We start from the raw sequence: 22,118 nt of genomic DNA on the forward strand, positions 1-22,118 counted from the left end.
CACAAGTTTGTCCCAGGGGTTCCACCCGTGTCCCTCACTGACAGGGTTGACAGGCACTGACTGAGGTTTCTGTTTGGGAATAAACTCTTGACTAGGCTTGTAACAGCCCAAGGGCCATTAGTCTAGTAGCCTCCTATGATCCTATGATCCTATGTACTTAATACATTTTTGTCAGTCTTGTATGAGAACATCTACTAAGTAACATTTGTCGTGCAAGCTTTTTATGGCATATCCCGCCTTCCAGTTATCTTGTATACCATCATCATATAGGCCCAATCTGTTTAAGAGTTTGACAGTTATGCTAACAGCAGTTGATGACTTTCCATCAGTTGTCAGGTGCTCTGTACAGCAGATAGCTTGTTATCGTATCTACACAGCACATATCTTGGTACTCCTCATGATGCACATGTATACATGTAGGGACTTTGTAAAACAATTGGGGGTGATATATTCTAAATGGTCCAATAGTAAGTAAAGAAGCCGCTGAATAGGTATGCATTATGGCAGGACAGAAATAATTTAAAGTGGTAACACAAATAAACCTGTCTTTGAAAGTGACAGTGACTTCCATGTACATCCATTGTTCATCACAGGTTCTTATCAGTTCAGCAAAAAATCAGTTCAGCAAATGGCATTTTCAGTGCACTTACATCGAACATGCTGTTCGTCGAACTGTTCATACTGAGATCACTGTACAGTAAGGATCATAAAATTTGTGATCTTGGAGCTGGCATATATAATTAGCAGGAGGGGCAGCCCCCAACATGAGCAAAGTTCTATGAACAGCATTTCCGATGAAGTGCCATTCATTGAAGTGTCACTTTGATGATGTGATATAGACCTGTTAATCACACCACTTCACAAACCACACAGTGCCACAGAGTACACAATCAGTGAGACTCAGTAGTAAATAAGGCCACTGATGTTTAATGAGCTGAATTCCCAGTTCATGTGCATGGCCAACACTAGGTGTGCTTTCTATTACATGCCCAAGCTGGATCTCGACTGTTAACATCCCAGAGAAGAAAACAATAACATTGTTTAGAGGAAGATGATGTCATGGGAAAGGATGCTGGGGAAGACCAGCATGTGCATGGTAGTTAGGTCCAGCATATCCAGATTCTCATTGCCCAGCAACATTTTGTATAAAATTGTCTTTTCTCGAAATTATGAAAGTGCAGAATTCACCAAGATTAACACGAAGCATACTGCTACAGTGTTGTAACAATATGCCCAAAACAGGGTACCTACAGATATCATCACTTTAATTTTCACAGAGTAGGTATCATGTGACAGAAAATTCACACAGGTAATAACACAAACACACACAGGGGACAGTGGGTGGTACCCATTAGGATGACGGTACTACAGTGATGGCGGGCTACACTGTGGCATATTGCCAGAGAGGTGACCAATGATCAGGATCTATACCAGACTGCACCACATCAGTACAAAAGTCATGTGGCTCTTGCTGGCATGGCTAGATGTGCCCTTGGATTCACTAATCTTCCATGCAGGACTAGTGTAGTCCTGCACAGAATTGGCCATTTAGGAGGAGGGTGGCAGCGCGCCATGCATATTAATGAAGGCGCACTGCCTGAACTCATAATCCTGCATGGAGCATGGACGAGTGCAGGGGGGGCGTGTCTGAGAGCAGAGCTCTCAGAATAAACACCCCCCTGCAAAGAAGAACAGCAGAAAGTGTAAATAAATGAGCAAGACTGCTCATAGGTGTCCACATATCCCCATCAACTCTTACCACACTTTTCGGCCAACAAACCATGACCGAAACACTAAAGGTGGAGGAGTGTCAATATTCACCAAGGATATTCACACCACCAGGCTAGTTGCCCAACACAATGCATCTGAAATTCTCCAGGTGCAACTAACACTAGGTAAGACTGCAGTCCAAATTGTAGCTTGCTACAGATACCCCAACATGCCCCAAGATTCTCACTACACCTTTGTAAACATACTGGAAAATATTAAGATAGAACCAAACACCCTAATACTGGGTGATTTTAACTACCCTGTCATTAACTGGGAAAACTACTCGTGTACCAACACCTTTGCCCAAAGGTTTTTGGAATTCATACATTCCAACGCCCTGGACCAACTAATCCATAGTTCCACCAGGGGCTCCAATATCCCAGAACTGGTCATTACCAACATGGGAAATCGATGCTCTACACCTATGATCACCCCCTCATGAGTCAGGTCTGACCATAAGCTAATCATCCTTAACATCCACATACCACCCCCACCCCCCAGTAAGGAAACCACCATAAAAAACTTCTCCAAAGCCAACTTCATGTTACTCAAGTCAGAAGTGACAAACTTCATGACACCCATGCAAACGGGAACTGAAAGCTCAACTGCTGAATCCTACACTAAGGCACTGTGTGAACACATCCACTCATGCATGAATTGTGCCATCCCAAATAGAACCAAGATGCTCTCATCCAAAAAGGAAGCCAATCTGGTGGTCCCCTGCCATAAACAAACTTTACAACAAAAGGAAGAAACTGTTGCAGAAAAGAGGAAAATCCCAGGATGCAAAAAACTCCCTTACCAGCCTCAGTAAGAAACTGAGATCCCTCATAAAATCCTCCAAAGCTAGTTACGAAAATAAAATTGCCAAAGATTCCAAAGACAACCACAAGGCATTCTATAACTATGTCAAGAATCTAAATGGCAATGCTCAGATCTGCTCTGAGCTAAAACAGAATGGCATTAAATATACTGATCCCAAGGATATTGCCAATATCCTGGCAGATCGATTCAGTGCCAACTTCACCCCCCTCTCACACCCTAAATGGCCCATCTCAATACTGGAAGAGTGCCAAATTCTGGTAATAACGGCCACACAGGTAAAAAAACACACTCTCCAAAGCTAAGAATACAGCATCCATGGGACCAGATGACATCCCGGGCTGTGTGCTACATGAACTACAATATGAACTGGCACCTCACCTAAGTGTCATGTTTAATCATAGCCTCACCTCAGGTTTTGTGCCAAGTGAGTGGCGCAGAGCTACAGTTATCCCACTCCATGAGGGGGGATCCACCTTGGATCCTGGAAACTACCGTCCCATCAGTCTGACGAGCCTGATCTGCAAGGCCATGGAGCGTGTTATCATGGAACATATAAACAAAGATATTTTCAACCTTCAAACACTGGACCCCACCCAGTTTGGGTTTGTGAAGGGCCGATCTTGTCTTCTGAACCTGATTGACTTCTTCAAATCAGTCTCCAGAGTCATGGACAAGGGTAAGGTGGTTCACACAGCCTATCTAGACCTTGTCAAGGCCTTTGACACCATCCCCCACTCTGGAATCATAGATAAACCTACTAAGCTGGGCATTAATCCCTACCTCACCCAATGGGTTGCTAACTGGCTTACTGATAGAACCCACACTGTAAAAGTAGCTGACTCCAAATCCAGCTCCAGACAAGTGACAAGTGGAGTACCACAGGGTTCAGTCCTGGGACCGCTCTTGTTTGGCATCTACTTCTCTGAAGTACAGGCCAACACTAAGGGACTCTGGCTAACAAATTTCGCAGATGACTGCAAACTGGGAGCCATTATTGAATCCCCAAATGATGTGGATGTTCTACAAAGGGCCTTACAGAAACAGATGCTAGGTGCCAGAGCCATAGGCTCAAGCTCAATGCCAAGAAATGTATAGTTATCTGCTTTGGGAAAAAACATGTACCCATGAATTGTCATATAGGTGGCAGTACACTAAACACCAAAAGTGTGATAAGAGACTTAGGGACACAGGTGGACAGTGGTCTCACCTTCGATAACCACATCGCCACAACAGTCAGGAAATCCTTCTATGTGGCACACCTCATCACTAAGGGCTTTTCATCCAGAAAAAAGGAGGTCATTGTCCCACTGTACCCATCCCTCATTAGACCCATTATAGAATACAACGCCCCATTTGGTATGTACCTCTCAAGACATCTGCAACAACTGGAAAGGCTGCAGAAATACCTCACTAAAAGAATCACAGGCCTAAAGCAGATGCCCTATGCTGACCACCTTAAAAAACTCCAGCTATACTCTGTGGCATATCGTCTACTCAGAGGTGATCTCTGCTTAACATACAAGGCCATGTCAAACCCAGAGCTGTTGGACATGCTACACTTAAAGAAATCCCAATCCCTCAGAGTCACATGCTCCAGGGATCTAAACCTTGTCATCACAATAAACAAAACATGCTGGAGGGATAGGTTCCTGACCCAGAGACTCCCCAGACTCTGGAATAGATTGCCCATACATGTCAAGCAGAGTGCCTCTTTGGCCCTCTTCAAAAGGAACCTTGACAATTGGATGGGAGAAAGGAAACTCACCCCAGAGATAACGTCAGTCGCCCTGCTAGACAGGGGTCCAGGGAAGTAAATAGTGTGAGATGAAATAGCCAGGGAATTGTTATGGCTAGGCTTGTATAGGCCCTAGGGCTGATAGCCTAGTACCAACCTATGAACCTATGAACCAACAGTCCCCCATGTGTACAACAGCAACAGGACATAAAAATAAAAAGAAGAAACCCCTTTATTTTTTTTTAATTATAAGTACAGCTAACAATAGGTGTGTGGGTGTGCCCATCACTTAGCTACAGTTAAAGCAGCTTAAAAGACTGAAGAGGATAACAAGGAAGATATATGCAAATGAAGCAGCACAGCAATAGTGTAGTGGTCAGAGCATCCACCTAATAAACAGGCATTGCTGGTTCGAGTCCCACTGCAGTACATACCGTTTTCCATGTGAAATCTGTATATGAACATTTTTTTACAGTTCTTTGCTGTATAACCTACTAAATAACATTTAAATGTGAACTAGAGTACTGCATTAAATGCACATGTGAAGTGTCAGTGTCATAATGAATAACGCACCAGTAAGCAGGTTTAAGCAGAAATAAGCAGTAATAAGCATATCGAAGCACTAGTAAGCGTGTTTGCATGGGGGTAAGCATTGCCTACACAAATTAAGCAAAGTAGAAGCTAACTGAGTGTAAGAAACTGTAACTGGAGGTTAGCATTGCTTAGCTCCATGCACACCTGCTTAGAACTGCTTTAAAGTGCCTTAATCACTCTGTACCCAAAGGGCCGTGTTCTGCCCAGCAACAAAGTAAACAGCTTCTGCAAGGCTTGAACCCAAGACCCTGTACACCACAATCACAGCAGTTAACCACTAAGCCATCATAGCAGCATGTATAAATGAGGTATCAGCAAACTAATCCTCACCACAGGAAAATCAAACCAAACATGTGAACTGCATATACATACAGTGTGAAGTATAACCTGCCACAGAACATAAATATGTGAACTGGAGTACTGCAGTTAGCATAGACTTGAGGTGTTATTGTAATAAAGTGTAGAAGTCCCTAGGTCCCTATACAGTGTATGTACACATGAATCACGGATACCAGACACATATATAACCTGTAATGAAGAATAAATCACTGTCAAAAGGCAAATATAGTGCTAATTAACTATTAAGCAATGCTAACCACAGCACAGCTCAACTTAGTAAGTGTAAGCAATGTGTAGGGGAGCCAAGTCAATCTGCCTAGTGGTATACCTCTTTAAGCAGTGCCAACCTTAGGTAAGCAGGTGTGCCCATAACATAGCCTTTTCAAAACTGGCCAGTCATAGGAAAGTGCAGGGAAATTAATTGTATTTAAACCCCACAGGTGGGAATACTTCCCATAACTGGTTGTAACTTCCTACTGCAGGCAGAATGGCTGGTGTGGGTGAAGGCACTCAATTTAGAGCACAGTGCTGAGGCATCCAGGAGTCAAAATTCATGGTATGGCTCCTGGTAAAACACCATGAGCAGAGCCTACTGCAGGGCCAGTACCAGGGCTTGCAGTATAAAACAGAGGCCTTGGACAGTCTCGCCCGTGACCTCACCAGTGCCACAGGTATCCCCTGGACTGGTGAACAGGTCAGGCACCACCATGCTGACCTGAAGTAATGGAGGGGGGATGTACTGGAACAGTGGATCCAAGAATCTCAGCAGATGCCTAATGCCCCAGTACTAAGTACTCATTCTACTAAGTAGTTAATAATTGCCTAGCTTGTGTATACTATGTATAGGTATGGCTAAATATCACCGTACTTCTCTGACAGCTGCAGATGAGAAGGCTGCGAACCAGCAAGCCCATGATGCTAGGTTGCAAAGGCTACGTCGTGTGGCAGGTTAGTAATTAATCAGCATGTACTGTCATAACAAATAAATATAAGAGCCTTAGAAAGTGTCATACCAGTAGAAATAAATGTGTAATATTATGTGAATAAAGGTATAACCCCAAGAGTTTTTCTGTTTACTCTTCTTTCATATGTTGTTGAACTGTTGCATACTATAAGTAATACTGTTGTATTAAGCAGTGTTACCCACATTGTGGTATGCAGATAAAATGTCTATGAAGTTCTGTATAACAATGTTGGAAGTGCCAAAAGGTCAGTCATATTGTACAAGTGAGAGAGACTTACACAGAAAACAGTAGAAAGCTTTACATCAATTCCCTGTTAGCACAGTATACTGTGATGTTAACTGTAATTTGTTTGTTACACACAGCAGGGGTTTGAATCCTTGGAGAGCTAGTAAGTATCTATAATCATGACATACAACAGTACATATTTTGTTACAATGTTCAGATAGAAAGCTGTATGCATAATTACACCCAGCTGTACAGAATTTGCTAGAATGTTCAATTAGAAAATTGTATGCATATTCATACCCCACAACTGTTCCAATCTGTCCAGCATGGCCAGATAAATGGCTCACATCACCAGCCTGGTACCCTATTCCCCTGAAAAATCAGTGTGATGATCCAAGAAATGTAGGCAGCCATTAATGACATATAACCAGAGGCAGCTCATGCTATAGGACTGTGGGATTGCAGACCCCCACCTGTAAAATGGATTAAATAAATTCCCCATTCCCCCCACCGTAGAACATATTAAAATAAAAATTCTCAGACTTCGCGCATGCGTGCTTAGTTCTTGACTGCTGTGTTAGGCAGACCAGAGCTCCAAGCATGCATGCTCAGGCATTCTGAGCTCCAGACTGCTCTGTTAGGCAATAGGGAAGGCAGGAAACTTTGCCCTTTCAGCCCAGAGGTCTGTGCGGTGATGACTGCACAAACCGGAAGGTCACCGGACTGCATCGCCCGCAGGCTGGACCAACATCAGGAAGCACCATCCTCCTCACATCTCACGGGAGGTGATCACTGCAGAGTATGTAGCTGAGTACAGAGACAGGTAGATTGTTTATGAAGGACAGGGCGCATGTGTCTGTGTGTGTAAAATGCCCCAGTTGCTTCATGGTGGTGGGTAGAAAATAAGGCTTGAGCCCTGTACCTTGGGCATAAATGACAAGAGCCTGAATTCCCTACCCACCACCATTTGTAAAACATTTGCAGATTTTTGCCTCATATATGTTCTGTTCCTCATAAAATCTGTGGTTTCTGTATTTTTGTTACTTTACTTACCACAGCCAGTAGTATAGTGGTAGCAGTGTTACATAACAGCTATGTGTTGTTTGGTTTGATTCTTGGCTGGGGTGCTTTCTGTATGAAGTCTGCATGTTCTCTTTGGGTTTGCTCTGGTGTCCTCAGTGGGTATTTGCCCCTATATTTTGGACTGTATTCCCCCATTATTGCTTCGTCCAGGTTTTTTGTGCCAAGGTTGAGAGCTATGGTGATAAATGAACTCAGTGAATATGGTTGGGTGCTGTATTTCCCCATTATTATCAGCAAATGCAAAGTGGGTTAGACAGAATTTAAATATCTTCAGTAACTACCAAGAGTTCCTGTATGTTATAGAGAAAGCCAAAAGTGGCACCATGGCAGAGTGAACCTGTCCTGCACAGATGACAGTGCAACATCGACAAGAGTGTTGAAAGTTGACTTTAAAATTCTGTTCAGGACTAATTACAATAATTTGGTGCATAACCAAAAAGCCTCTTTCCTGGGTCTCACCTACTCTGCACCAGGAAAGTTCAATCCTACCTCCAATGCATCAGCTAGGCTAGCTCAGTAGCAATTACTTTTGCCTTTTCGTACCCTGTGGCCCTGTATTCTGTTAAAAGCCTTTTCAGTTCATCAAGCAGAATCACTGCTTGATCAATTTGCATGGGAGAGTTTTGCAAACGTTTACTGACTTTTTCCAACTTTCACTAATGCATCATACCAGACTAGCAGTGCTATTACTTCTTGTACTGCTCAGCAATGCTGCTTCAGATATGCCTTAGGATCCTTGCCTTTTGTAAGTTCTGCCACTGAAACCAAGGCATTGGAAAGTGTACCCACTTCAGATCACTGCTTTGACACTGTCTACCCTGCACTCCCACCTGGTCTAAGTGGCTTTACAGTTAGACCTGACACATGACGAAATAGTTTGTACCAGAGTCAGAGAATGTAAACAGTGTACACTCATTGCAGATTACCAAAGAAAGAAACATCATCTACTGAAAACTTTGCATCAGCAATTACTAGATTGAGATTGTGACAGCCACAGGGTACAAGAAATGCATGTGGCTGTAAAGACAAAATTCTTGCCTGAACAATGTTTTCCCTTCATATTAGCCAGTCAAAACCCTGGCCACTGCAGTTTAGTGGAACTCCCCAACTTGAGTTCATTTTACACAATGTCACTGAGAAAGCCAGCAGCAGTCTCAGTAACCTGGAGGAAAGAGAAAAGTATGCCTTTCCTTCCACAGTTTCATTGCATTTCAGCAATACGGACAGTCAGTGACATTTCTATATGCAATGTTTCAATGAAATGTTACACTTGTTCAAACTGTCATTTCTACTTGAGTCACTTAAAAACAGTAGGCTTGTTGCCACAAGTCATGTTAAAAATACTGTACCATTGTCAGGTAATTGATCAAAGACTGGCAATGACCCCATTGGCAGTAGGCAACTATACCTTCAGTACACATGCTGAAACATTAGCAGATGCAAGAACATGGTTAGTCAGCTTCGTTATACCCATTCAGGTAACAGTTACAATATAGAATAGTGCATAGCTGACCATACTTTGTGCTTACCTGCCAACTCCACTGTAGTGCTTCCGTACAGGAACTTGCATAGTACAGAACTGTTGTGCCTTCCGCTTACAACTGTTGTGATTCTGCTTACAACAGTTGTGAATTTGCACACTTAGATTCATACCTAGCCACTTACTAAAACTTCACTTTTCTTGCCTTGCACTGAGCAAATCTATCAATTATATCAGCAGAGTCTATCTGGCAAGATATTTCATTATTAATAGAAATCATAGCCAAGCCCACAAGTCTATCCTGCAGCATAGTACTTCTTAAGTATGTTTTGATTAGTTTGAGTTTGGAGAAGCTCCTCTCCCCAGATGCAACTGTCACTGGCAGAGTCAACAAAATGCGTAGAGCTACCACTACCTGTGGGAATATCTCCACCAACCCTCACTTTTTCATTACATTAAGGACATCCAGTGCTGATAATCCCTTTGTAATAATGTGGCAAAGGGTTTTCAATTCCTCATACAGCTCTACTGCATCGATATCAGCAGAGTCATTGTGGGTTAAAAGATTCTGCAAGTCTTTACAGAGCTGCAATAGCTTATCATCAGAAACCGTACAGAGGTCTTGTATGTTGTAGAGGAAGCCAAAAGTAGCACTATGAGGTGCAAGTTGAGTGAACCTGTCCTGCACAGATGACAGTGCAACGTCAACAAGGGTGTAGAAAAAGTTGACTTTAAAATTCTGTTCAGGACTAATTAGACACTCATCATCCGCTTCATAACCAGAAAGCTTCCTCTTTTTCCTGGGTCTCACCTCATCTGCACCAGGAAACTTGAGTTCTACATCCAGTTCTTCAGCTAGCTCAGTTGCAGTCACTTTTGCCTTTTTGTACCCCGTGGCCCTGTATTCTGTTAAAAACCTTTTCAGTTCTTCAAGCAGAATCACTGCTTGATCAATTTGCATGGATGAGCTTTGTAAAAGTTTACTGACTTGTTCAACCTTTACTAATACATCATACCAGACTACCAGCACTATTAAAAACTTAGCACTTTTCATTGCACTGCTCAGTGATGCTGCTTCTGAATATGCCTTAGGATCTTTCCCTTTGGTAACTTCTGCCACTGAAACTAGGGCATCATAAACTGCACCCACTTGGTATCTCACTGCTTTGACACTTTCTACCCTACACTCCCACCTGGTCTCACAAAGTGGCTTTACAGTTAGACCAGACACATTATCACGAAATATTTTGTACCTCTGAGTAGAGGATGTAAACAGAGTGTACATTCGCTGCAGACTACCAAAGAATGAAACAGCATCTATTGAAGACTTTGCAGCATCACCAATTACTAGATTGAGATTATGACAGCCACAGGGTACAAAAAATGCACGTGGATTTAAAGACAAGATTCTTGCCTGAACACCAGAATGTTTCCCCTTCATATTAGAGCCATTGTCATAACCTTGGCCTCTGCAGTTTTTGAGTGGAACTCCCAAACTTTTGAGTTCATTTAACACAATGTCAGTCAGAAAACCACCAGTAGTCTCAGTAACCTGGAGGAAGGACAAGAAGTACTCCTTAACTTCCACACTTTCATTGCATTCAGCAATACGGACAGTCAGTGACATCTGTTCCTGATGACTGCAGTCAGGAGTGCAATCCAATATAATGGAATAGTACTTGGCATCTCTTATCTTTTTCAAAATAGTGTCTCTGACAGACTTTGACATTAACATTATCAACTCATTCTGGATTGTTTTCCCCAAGTAGTGATCATGGATCTCAGCATTACTGATACGACGAAGATGCTCTTGTATTACTGGATCAAACTCGCCCAATAGCTGCACCAACCCAAGGAAGTTACCATTACAACTTGTAAAGAGTCGATCCTCACTACCCCTAAATGCCAGGTTATGTTGGGACAAGTACTGACAGATTGCTAGCAGTCTTTCTAGAACATTTCTCCAGTATTTCCTCTCAGACTCAATCAAGTTCTCACGATGGTGATCAATGGTGGAGCTATTCTTAAGCCTCAAATGCAAGTCACTCCACTTAGCAGCAGCTTCTTTATGTTTCACTGACCGCTCATGTTCTATAAGCTTTTGTCCCAAATTTTTCCAGTCACATGTTCCTGTACTAGACAGGGCAACTAAATGAGTACTGCTGAAGAGTTTGCAACAAAAACAAAATACTAAGTCACTACTTTCGGAATACACCAACCAAGACCTTCTGACTGTCTCACCATTTGTAAGTCTTTTATTATAAAAGATGGGATTGAATCTTCTATGGTGATCATCATAGGGGAAACTGTGATTCATTATCTGAACAGGCCCTGCAGCACTTAACAGACAGCGAACTTTATCATCCATGGGATCTGGCCATTTACCAGGGTCACTATCGACTTTCCTGTGTGTTACTGGATCTACTTCTTTACTTTCCTCCTCACATACATCTACTACTTGGTGTTAGAAAAATGTGTACTTAAACATATATGAAGTGCTAGTTTAAAAGCAAATAGTATGTAATGCATTTTATTCTATTTTACAATATGGCAGTAAGAATGATCTTACATGCAATTGGTTGAAGCTTTGGAGCTGCAGTGTGATTGAACTCTGACCCTGGCAGTAGCCAGCTCAGCAAGCTTATGTTTTTCACTAATGATTATCTGCTGGGTCAGGAAAATGAATGTATAAAGCATTGAAATCTTTCTTCCTTCCTCTGAGATGGTTGGCCTTGCGAATATTATCTGAGATAAAGCACAGCTGCTAAAAGTAATGTTGCGAGAAGAACAAAGAAGTGTATTACAAGACTGAACTGACTATTGTATTCGAGCAGGACTGAAACCTTGAAAGAATAACATTTACAGAAAGACATTATAACTGACCAGGTGCTTTGCAAGGCTGTATTATTCTCATGGGAAAACTTTTAAAAAGTATAACATCAGCATTTTCTTATGAATAGAATATTGTAGACCATAGTGATGTTGGTGCCCTGTGACTGACCACGTCAGTGAGGTGGGCACAGCTTGAATGTATGGTGTATAAAATGTAGAACATTTCCTGTATCATGCCAGACAGAATTCTATACTTGTATTGTATGGTCTTTTGCCTCCTGGTGTACACTAGTGAAGTTTTTTGCATCTGAGCCTCCTGTGTTGTCCTAATTTGTTTTTATTTAACAGTTTGGTCCTACGTTTGACCGGAAACCCTCGACAGCTACAGATCAGAGTGTACCGGTGGTGAATACTGCGCAGGAGAAGCTACCAAAATGGTTCTTCTTGAAGCACAAAGACCTCCGACTGAATTGTCGTCTTGAGAGGCTGGCCACTTTTCTGATCTGTGGCCGAAGAGCGGTCTCGAACTGGTTGACCCAAGAGGCTCAGGTAGGAAGATTTTTTGCCTTTTTTCTGTTTTAGATCAGGGACTAGGTTACTGTAAATGTTATTGTCATAGATTTGTTGTACAGATCAGGGACATAAGAAATTACTGTATATTTTGTCATAGATCAGGGAAACAGAATAAGGTAGGCAGTTATTCTAGATAAACTGTGTAAGGAACAAGATACCATGTGATAAGAAAAAAGGGTTACGTAACATTTTCTTTTGACATGGGAAATCAGTGCACTAAAAAATCGCGAGATCTGCCCCTAACTGATGACGCAAAATATATGCAATTACAACGAGCAGATAATGTAAGGTATTATACAAAATGGGTCAATAAATACGAATTTGATGGTAAATTAAATAAAATTTCGTTAGTTAAACTTTTAAAACAGCTTAAATCTGATGCAAAAGGTCAGGCAAAGAAACAACGACAATTAGGCATCCCTCAGGCACATAGGTGGATTGAGGAAGTGAACCGAAGGGAACAAAAAATTAAAAATGCGAAAACATTGTTTTTAGACAAAGAGGATAATAATACAGTAATAGCGATGGCCCCTCCCCCTCCGCCTCCTCCAATACCTTTTTTAGGATATGAAGCAGGAGGACAGGCTAGTCAACCTCCACATTATCCTGAAGTTGCAGGAGCACTAAAACCATTTATTAGAGAACCTATTGAAACTAGGTCCCGGACACGTAAAACACTTAGGGACACAGATTTATATCAAATAGGGAGAGACTCACTAGAAGAGAGTGAAGAAATCTGTCCACTAATTGAGGTACCAAACCCTCAGGCAGGGCAGGAAGGGTAGGACCCAACTCTCCTAGTGTATAGACCATGGACACCGGAAGATATTCGGAAAGCTACAGAGGGAATCCCTCACCCAAAAATTAATCATAAAAAGTTTATACAAGATTTACAAGGTATGAGACTAAGTTACCATTTAAATGGGGAAGAAGTAGAAAAGGTAGTTAGACAAATTGTAGGTCCAGACTGGCACATGATTTGTGGCACCTGGAACGCTTGTGCTTACAACTTAAACCACTCCAACATAGTGACGCAGAATTAGACACCAGAGTGAAAGGTCTTACAGACCGAATTTCTGAAAAATGGAAACCTAGAGCAGATTGGACTTGCATTAACCAATGCATACAACAAGATAATGAAACTGTAGATGGGTACTATGGTAGATTATTGGAATGTTTCAATAACCATAGTGGCATGACTATTCCTGAAAGTCAGACGAATGATAGCGCATATGAACAGCAACTGAAAAATGCATTTTTGAAAGGTTGCATTGCACCTATCAGTAGCTTTATTACAAAGCATATGATAGATCACCGAACAAGCAGGCTACAAGCATTACTTGTGTATGCTAGACATGCTGAAAGACACTTTAATAGTAAAAAGAAAAAGAAAACACAGGTCTTCACAGCTGAAGACGGAGCAAAAGTCTTTGTAGTACAATCGAACAAAAAGGGTAAGAAAAATACTCAGGGTAATAAACAATCTGACAAAAGGTCAGAAGATTTTGAAGAGAGAAAAAAGAAAGGTGAGTGCTTTAAGTGCAGTAAGAAGGGACATTTAGCAAGGGATTGCAGGCTAAATAAAAAAGCGACTACAGAAGATAAAGATAAAGGTGATGAGGACTGACTATATGATAGTGATGACAATCAAAAATCATCAGGAAAGGTTAACAGACAAAGGACAAATGTAAATGTAGTGGAAGGAACAGAGGAAGTGCAAACAGATGTAGAGGATGAAGAAAGTGAAGTTTTAGACTTAGCATTATTGAGCTTGGAGCTCTATTTGGCAGACACAAAACCGGAAGTTACACTTCTGGTGGAAGGTAAGGAAGTGAAATTTTTGTGTGACTCAGGAGCATCACGAACTTTGATACACCCTTCAAAGTTACCAGAACACTCTGAATCACCTGACTATATATTAGTGAAAGCAGCAAATGGACAGCTATATAGGGAACCACTTTCCCATGATATAGCAATAACTGACCCAGTTTCAGGTATGACTCAGAAAAATAAAATTGTAGTTTCTACGAAATGTCCAGTAAACTTACTGGGAAGAGACCTTATGCAGATATTTGGCATATCAGTAGTTCCTACTATGCAGGGTATGGAAGCACAAAGACAAATGGATACTTTTGTGGTGCGATCGGAGGGTGAAACTTTTTACTGGTACAGCCAGGATCTAGTTACGACTGGTCCAGGGGCAGTAACCGAGGAACTGATGAACGTAGCCATCAGTAAGGTCCCCTCCCTTGACACTGATCAACAGCATTTGTTACATTGTACTCTATACTACTGTAGTATGCCAGGACCAGATAAGGAATATGAGCAAGAGTTGTTCAAAAATCCTGCTAACAGATTAGTGTTACGAACCTTATATTGGGATACTGAGGGAAACAGTGTAGTAAGCTGTTCACTACCTCAGGAATTCATGAAACTGTACAAATCCAATAGACTGCCACATGTCAGCTTGACAAAAAACAAAAATGTGAAATGGGAAGATTTAGGAGAAAAAGTAACAAAATGGGAAAAACAAACTGATTTAGAATTATCGGAACAGGGAGTACAAAAACAGAAGTTGAATTGGCTAACACAGACACGTCCAGCTGTACACTTACAACATAGTGAAGACAGCTGATTAGCATTCTTGTTAGAAGAAGAAGAAAAAGCCTTGTGCGATATACCAAATATTCTTTGGTCAACAGGAAAATCAGATGTAGGACTTATTCGAACTGCAGGTCCAGTAACCATTACACCAAAATCAGCATTTAGACCACAAAAAAGACAATACCCCTTGAGGAAAGATGCAGAGCAGGGAATTAAGCCTATAATAGCAGCATTACTCAAGGAAGGAGTACTGGTAGAATCTCTAGATTCACCATGTAATACCCCTCTATTTCCTGTTAAAAAAGCAAACGGGGAATGGCGGATGGTACAGGATTTACAAGCTGTAAACAATGCAATAATACCCAGAGCACCTACGGTGCCAGACCCACACACTTTGTTGAACGATTTGAAGCCACAACAAAAATATTTCACTGTGGTAGATATAAGCAATGCTTTCTTTTCAATACCTATACATCCTGATAGCCAGTTTTGGTTTGCATTTACATTTCAAGGTAAAATATATACCTATACACGGCTACCACAGGGATATTGTGAAAGTCCAACGATATTTGCACAAGAAATGGCTAGCAACCTGGCGGGATTTACTCAACCAGGAGGTAGTCAGATTCTACTTTATGTAGATGACATCTTGCTAGCAGCCCCCACCCAACAGCAATGCAGGGAAGATACAATAGCATTACTGAAATTTTTAGCAGCACAAGGACACAAAGTAAACAAAAATAAGTTACAACTTTGGAGAAAACAGGTTAGATACCTGGGATATGTAATATCCAAAGAAGGTAGAATACTAGATGAAGATAGAAAAACAGCGATTTTACAGGCACCTAAACCAACAACCAAGAAGGAAATTATGTCCTTCTTGGGAACGACTAACTTTTGTCGAAGTTGGATATCAAACTATGTTTTAGAATCTGCTCCATTGGCTGATTTAATATATAAAACACCAATGGCAGCACAAGATGTATTACAATGGACACCTGAAGCAGAAACAGCTTTCTGCAGACTAAAACAATTGATAGCTTCATCATTAGTTTTAGGACTTCCAAATTACCACAAAAGATTTTTTCAAACCGTAGATTGTAAACAGGGATACATGACGTCAGTTCTGACGCAACAGCATGGAAGTAAGCAACGCCCCATAGCTTACTATTCATCACAGTTAGATCCAGTGGCATGATCATTGCCACATTGTGTGCAAGCAGTAGTTGCAGCTGCAATGGCAGTACAGGCTTCAGCCTCGGTGGTGTTATTCCACCCTCTCACATTGAGAGTGCCTACTGCAGTCGCGATAATTTTACTGCAAGAGAAAATAGCATACCTATCTCCTGCTAGACATCTTTCTTGTATGACCATACTGCTGAGCCAACCTCATATGGTAATTGAACGTTGTACAACATTAAATCCATCAATGTTACTTCCAACTCCTGTGGATGGCACACCACACAGTTGCCTGCAGGAAATTGAGCAAATAACTTTGCCCAGACAAGATCTCACTGATATGCCCTTGGATGATGCCGAGGTGACATTTTATGTGGACGGTTCATGCAGGAAGGGTCCTACAGGGAAGAATCTAGTAGGGTATGCAGTAGTCACAGATACAGAGATTTTAGAAGCCCAACCCCTACAGCATAACCTGTCTGCTCAAGCAGCAGAATTGATAGCCTTGACGGGCTTGCACTCTAGCGAAAGACAAATGTGTGAACATATATACTGACAGTCAGTATGCTTTCTCTACAGTGCATGTTTTGCAACAATGGAAAAATAGGGGAATGATAACATCCACTGGCAAACCAATTAATCATGCGCAACTTATTTTGAATTTATTAGATTCTATTCAGTTACCTACCAAAGTAGCTATTTGTAAATGTGTAGCTCATACAAAACAACAGGATTTGATTTCAAAAGGTAATGCACGAGCTGATGCAGCTGCAAAGCAAGCAGCCTCAGACTCAGAAACTTTACTTTTGAATGAGGAATTACAACCCTCTGAGATTTTAGATTTAGAAATGTTGAAAACAATGCAGACATTGACTACAAAAGCTGAGAAACAGAAATGGGAGAGACGAGATATAATCCTCAAAAATGGACTGTACATCTCCAAAGAGAAAAAGCCAATATTGCCGTCTAATTTATTTAGATATGCAGCTTTGTTGAGCCATGGGCAGAGCCATGTCTCAACAGGGGGGATGGTACAGTTAGTAAATCGAATATTCCAAACATACGGATTCACGAACTTTACACAAAAATTTTGTGCAGCATGTCATATTTGTAACAAACATCATGCACAAGGAGCATTCAAACCCAAGCAGGGGAGTTTTCCTACACCACCATATCCGTTCCATACTATCTGTATGGATTTCATAGAACTGAGCAAATGTGAAGGGAAAAAATACTGTTTAGTAATTATAGACATGTTTTCCAAATGGGTAGAAGCTTTTCCTACTAAAAATCCGGATGCAGCAACAGTAGCAAAAGCCTTAATAAAAGAAATAATTCCTAGATTTGGCATACCAGAAAGAATCTATAGTGACAATGGGACACACTTCGTTAATCAGACAATTCAGCAACTTGGGAGATTCTTTGGGATCTCCTTGAAGAATCATTATGCTTACCACCCACAGTCTGCAGGACTGGTGGAAAGGTACAATGGAATTTTAAAAAGCAAGTTGAGGAAGTTAATGAATGAAACACAGAAGAATTGGATTTTCTGTTTGCCTTTGGCACTGCTGAGCATGAGAACAGTTCCAAATGTAAAGGGTTTGACCCCCTTTGAAGTGATATTTGGAAGGGCATATTATGTGCCACAGTGGAAAGCTCTCATGCCTGCAGAACTAGAGGCTGACAGTTCATTAGCTAGTCACATGAAGAAATTGTTAACAAATAAAACTGTTTTGCAGTTGAACTCTTTTTCAGATAAAGAACAAACGAGACCAGAAGCAGTGCTGACCCCTGGGTCCTGGGTTTGGTTGAAGGTTATAAAGAAGAAGACTTGGACAAGTCCGAAGTGGGAAGGTCCATACCAGGTACTGTTGGCGACGCCTACTGCAGTCAAAGTTGCTGAGCAGTCATCCTGGGTCCACCTGATGCACTGTAAACCAGTAAAGAATTTTCAGCTTGATAAACATTTTGTGACTGATACACAACAAAGGCAGAATGGCCAAGAGCAAAATGAGTAAAAATACAAACCAACCCCGAAGATATTGTTTAACCATCTTGCTAACTATACATCTATTGACTATGATTGTGGTAACTTTCCTTTTGTTGTGTTTTTTCCTGCATATAACCGCACAAATAAAAGTGGAGAAACGTGATGAACTGTCTATAGACTGGCATCGAAACTTTAACACATACCTGGCTATGAAGCGTGTATATGTAGAGACTATGAACGTTTCAAACTGCTGGGTTTGTACTGCTATACCAACAGCATATGGAGGACTGTTGATGTCCGCTGTCCCCTTGGGGATAAATGAGACTTGGGAAAATTTACTTTTTGATACAGGTTCTGTGAGGTCACAGGACAAAATTGCATTGTATTTGCCTATTACACAGAGAGGAATTGTTTGTTTCTTTAAAAATGATACACTCCAAGTTGGTTGGAGTAACTGTAACATAACTGTATCCTATAAATGCTATATTAAGGCCAAAGATAATAGTACTAGTTGTAGCACAAATTATGATTCATATTTGAGCTTAATGAAAACAACGATAAAAGATGTGCAGAAAAATCCTGAATTGCATAAACAATTGTCTGTTATAGACAAAAAAAATGTTTCATTCAGAGTTAACCCGCATCAGTACTAAAGTAGAAAACTGTTATTTTGTTTGTGGGAAAAAGGCATACAAATGGCTACCTGAGAATTGGTCCGGCAGTTGTTTTTTGGGTTATCTGGTTCCAGCTATAAGGCATACTGCTGAATTACCTCTAGGTAAGATACGAAACGTAAGAGATGTAGCTCGAAAAACTGGGAATTCAGTCGAAAAACCTGCTAATCCAGTGGGTAAGATCGAAGCTGGCTGGAAGGATCATCCATCCGTGAAAGATAAAGAAAAATTGACTCATATGGACTTGAGTGATAGTGTTATATCCTGGGCTGGAATATTCCCAGCCTATGGAGCAGTCAAATCGATCTGGGAGCTGAGAAAATTGTCAAAGCTTCTCGAAGTAATGAGTAATGCAACTTTTTCCGCTCTTGAACTTGTGACTGATGAAATGAATGCAATGAGAACTGTTGTGCTACAAAACTAAATGGCTCTTGACTTCACCCTAGCGGCGAGAGGTGGTACGTGTGCGCTTATCAAAGAAGAATGCAGTGCGTTCATACCAGATAATAAACATGAGATAAATGACCACCTAGAGGTAATACAGCAGGTATCGGCCATGACTGAACCAGGCCCAAACCCACTGACGAACTTTTTCCAGAATCTATTTGGTGGGTGGGGTTCAATCCTAATGAATATTTTGATTGCTATTTGTGTTGTTCTGCTCTTATTAGGAGCATGTGTCTGTTGTGGGATTCCCTGTATGAAAAGATTAGTCAGAGAATTTGTTGATATATCTGTAACTGAGACTTTGTATCAAGACATTGAATTGGATCTATTGGTTCCAAATGAAATTCTTCCTGAAATATAAACCAAATGACTTGCCTAGCTAAAAGTCCTAAAAGGAAAAGGCTAGGGAATGATATGATATTGTTTATGTTTCTGAATAGAATAAAAAGTATTAAAAGGGAGGAAAATGTTAGAAAAATGTGTACTTAAACATATATGAAGTGCTAGTTTAAAAGCAAATAGTATGTAATGCATTTTATTCTATTTTACAATATGGCAGTAAGAATGATCTTACATGCAATTGCTTGAAGCTTTGGATCTGTAGTGTGATTGAACTCTGAGCCTGGCAGTAGCCAGCTCAGCAAGCTTATGTTTTTTCACTAATGATTATCTGCTGGGTCAGGAAAATGAATGTATAAAGCATTGAAATCTTTCTTCCTTCCTCTGAGATGGTTGGCCTTGCGAATATTATCTGAGATAAAGCACAGCTGCTAAAAGTAATGTTGCGAGAAGAACAAAGAAGTGTATTACAAGACTGAACTGACTATTGTATTCGAGCAGGACTGAAACCTTGAAAGAATAACATTTACAGAAAGACATTATAACTGACCAGGTGCTTTGCAAGGCTGTATTATTCTCATGGGAAAACTTTTAAAAAGTATAACATCAGCATTTTCTTATGAATAGAATATTGTAGACCATAGTGATGTAGGTGCCCTGTGACTGACCACGGCAGTGAGGTGGGCACAGCTTGAATGTATGGTGTATAAAATGTAGAACATTTCCTGTATCATACCAGACAGAATTCTATAATTGTATTGTATGGTCTTTTGCCTCCTGGTGTACACTAGTAAAGTTTTTTGCATCTGAGCCTCCTGTGTTGTCTTAATTTGTTTTTATTTAACACTTGGTCAGATACATGACTTGCTCCTAGCTCTGACCACACAGGAATAGAGTCAATGGATGCCCCAGACACTGACTGAGCTCCACACACTCTGTCACACTTGGCATTATCACCCGCAAGGTCAGAGCCATTATCACACACCTCTGACTCCGATTCATTATCTGTACATCCAGTACCAGGATTCTCAACATCTATCATACAGCAAGCATTGCTGGGACTTTGGCAGGAATTGTCACTTTCAACTGGTCTGGAAGGACTGCTTGGCACCTCAACATCTACCATACGGCAAGCATTGCTGGGACTTTGGCAGGAACTGTCACTTTCACCTGGTCTGGAAGGACTGCTTGGCACCTCAGAGAAATCTGCCTCTTGGAGCATTTCACTGTCCCTGTCTTGCAGCTCACTGCTGTCTAATGTCTGACTAGACTGCATAAATCACATCATTGAAGCACGTAAACTAGCCACTTGCAATTCTCTCTGAGCCTTTCTTTTTCTATTTGCTGCTCCAGAAAGCTTCTTTGGACCTTTTCCAGGCTGTCTGTTAAAAATAAATTTTGGAAATTCAGATGTTAGGAATGGAAGTTGCAGTGTTCATAAACTCCCTCAATTCTTAGAGCTGCCTACCCACCCAAGTCTTGCAATTCACCCAACTAGGCCTTGCAACTACAAATGGTTGTTAGTACATGTATTAGAGCCAACTTTATATTATACAAAATTAGAAAACAGCAGGACAGTGTACAGGCTTCTCAATTACTGGCACTAAACAGCCAATTCAAATCAAGAATCAGTCATCTGGAACTAGAGCTTGCTTACATTGAGCACATTTACCCCCCCCCCTCTCATCCTATCCATTTACTTGTAAACATTTCGAATGCTATTACTGTACTGGTTCATAAAGTGATGTTGTGGCTCATTTTTCATCTGATTTACTGTCCACACAGATCGTGCCTACAATGTAAGGCATCAGGAATGCTATTCAGTTGTCATGGAAGTGTTTACCGATTCATAGATGCAGAGGAGGCAGTATTCATTGCAGAGGATGCAGTATTCATTGCAGAGGAGGCGGTATTCATTGCAGAGGAGGTGGTATTCATTGCAGAGGAGGCGGTATTCATTGGAGCACTTGAAGCTTCCGAATATTTCAACAGTAGGTTCCTATCACGTTCAAGGTAACCAGTTTCCCAAATATCTATAAAGGACGAAACATTAGTGTAAACATACTGTATGGTACAAAAAAAAGAAGAAATAAGCCAACACCATTGATGCACCACCCCACAGACGATCCAAAGTCACTTCTACAACTCCACTGCAGAACCTCCCTATAATATGACTGTTACTGCCAGTACAACATCTCCTTGATATATTATAGCACAGCAGTCTGTTCCTTAGATGGAAGGACCTATAAGACAGCCACACTTGCTTCTTTTACTAGTACTACAAAATATTTATATATAAACCAGCACATGAATTACTATGTTAAATCATATTACCATTCGACATTCAAATTATTTTGCTGCGACATCAGTGTACTGCAAACAGTAAAAAAATTCACGTTTGATGTATTGTTAGAAAGTCACACTGAAGCAGTAGAAATAAACCCACACCATGTTTACAAAGTTC

The 22,118-nt window shown here is 41.0% G+C and overlaps 1 protein-coding gene across 1 annotated transcript; it reads right to left on the reverse strand.

Moving 5' to 3' along the window:
* Positions 1 to 9,455: 9,455 nt before the first annotated feature.
* On the reverse strand, positions 9,456 to 20,930 carry LOC122814340 (zinc finger MYM-type protein 1-like). Its single transcript, XM_044086929.1, has 3 exons — positions 20,536 to 20,930; positions 9,986 to 11,178; positions 9,456 to 9,922 (listed from the first exon to the last, which is right to left on the reverse strand). Exons 1-3 carry the CDS (start codon positions 20,928 to 20,930, stop codon positions 9,456 to 9,458), a joined length of 2,055 nt encoding a protein of 684 aa, XP_043942864.1.
* Positions 20,931 to 22,118: the final 1,188 nt, after the last annotated feature.

This window comes from Protopterus annectens, chromosome 1.part1 (assembly GCF_019279795.1).
Source record: "Protopterus annectens isolate FY-2018-M chromosome 1.part1, PAN1.0, whole genome shotgun sequence".
NCBI lineage: Eukaryota > Metazoa > Chordata > Ceratodontiformes > Protopteridae > Protopterus > Protopterus annectens.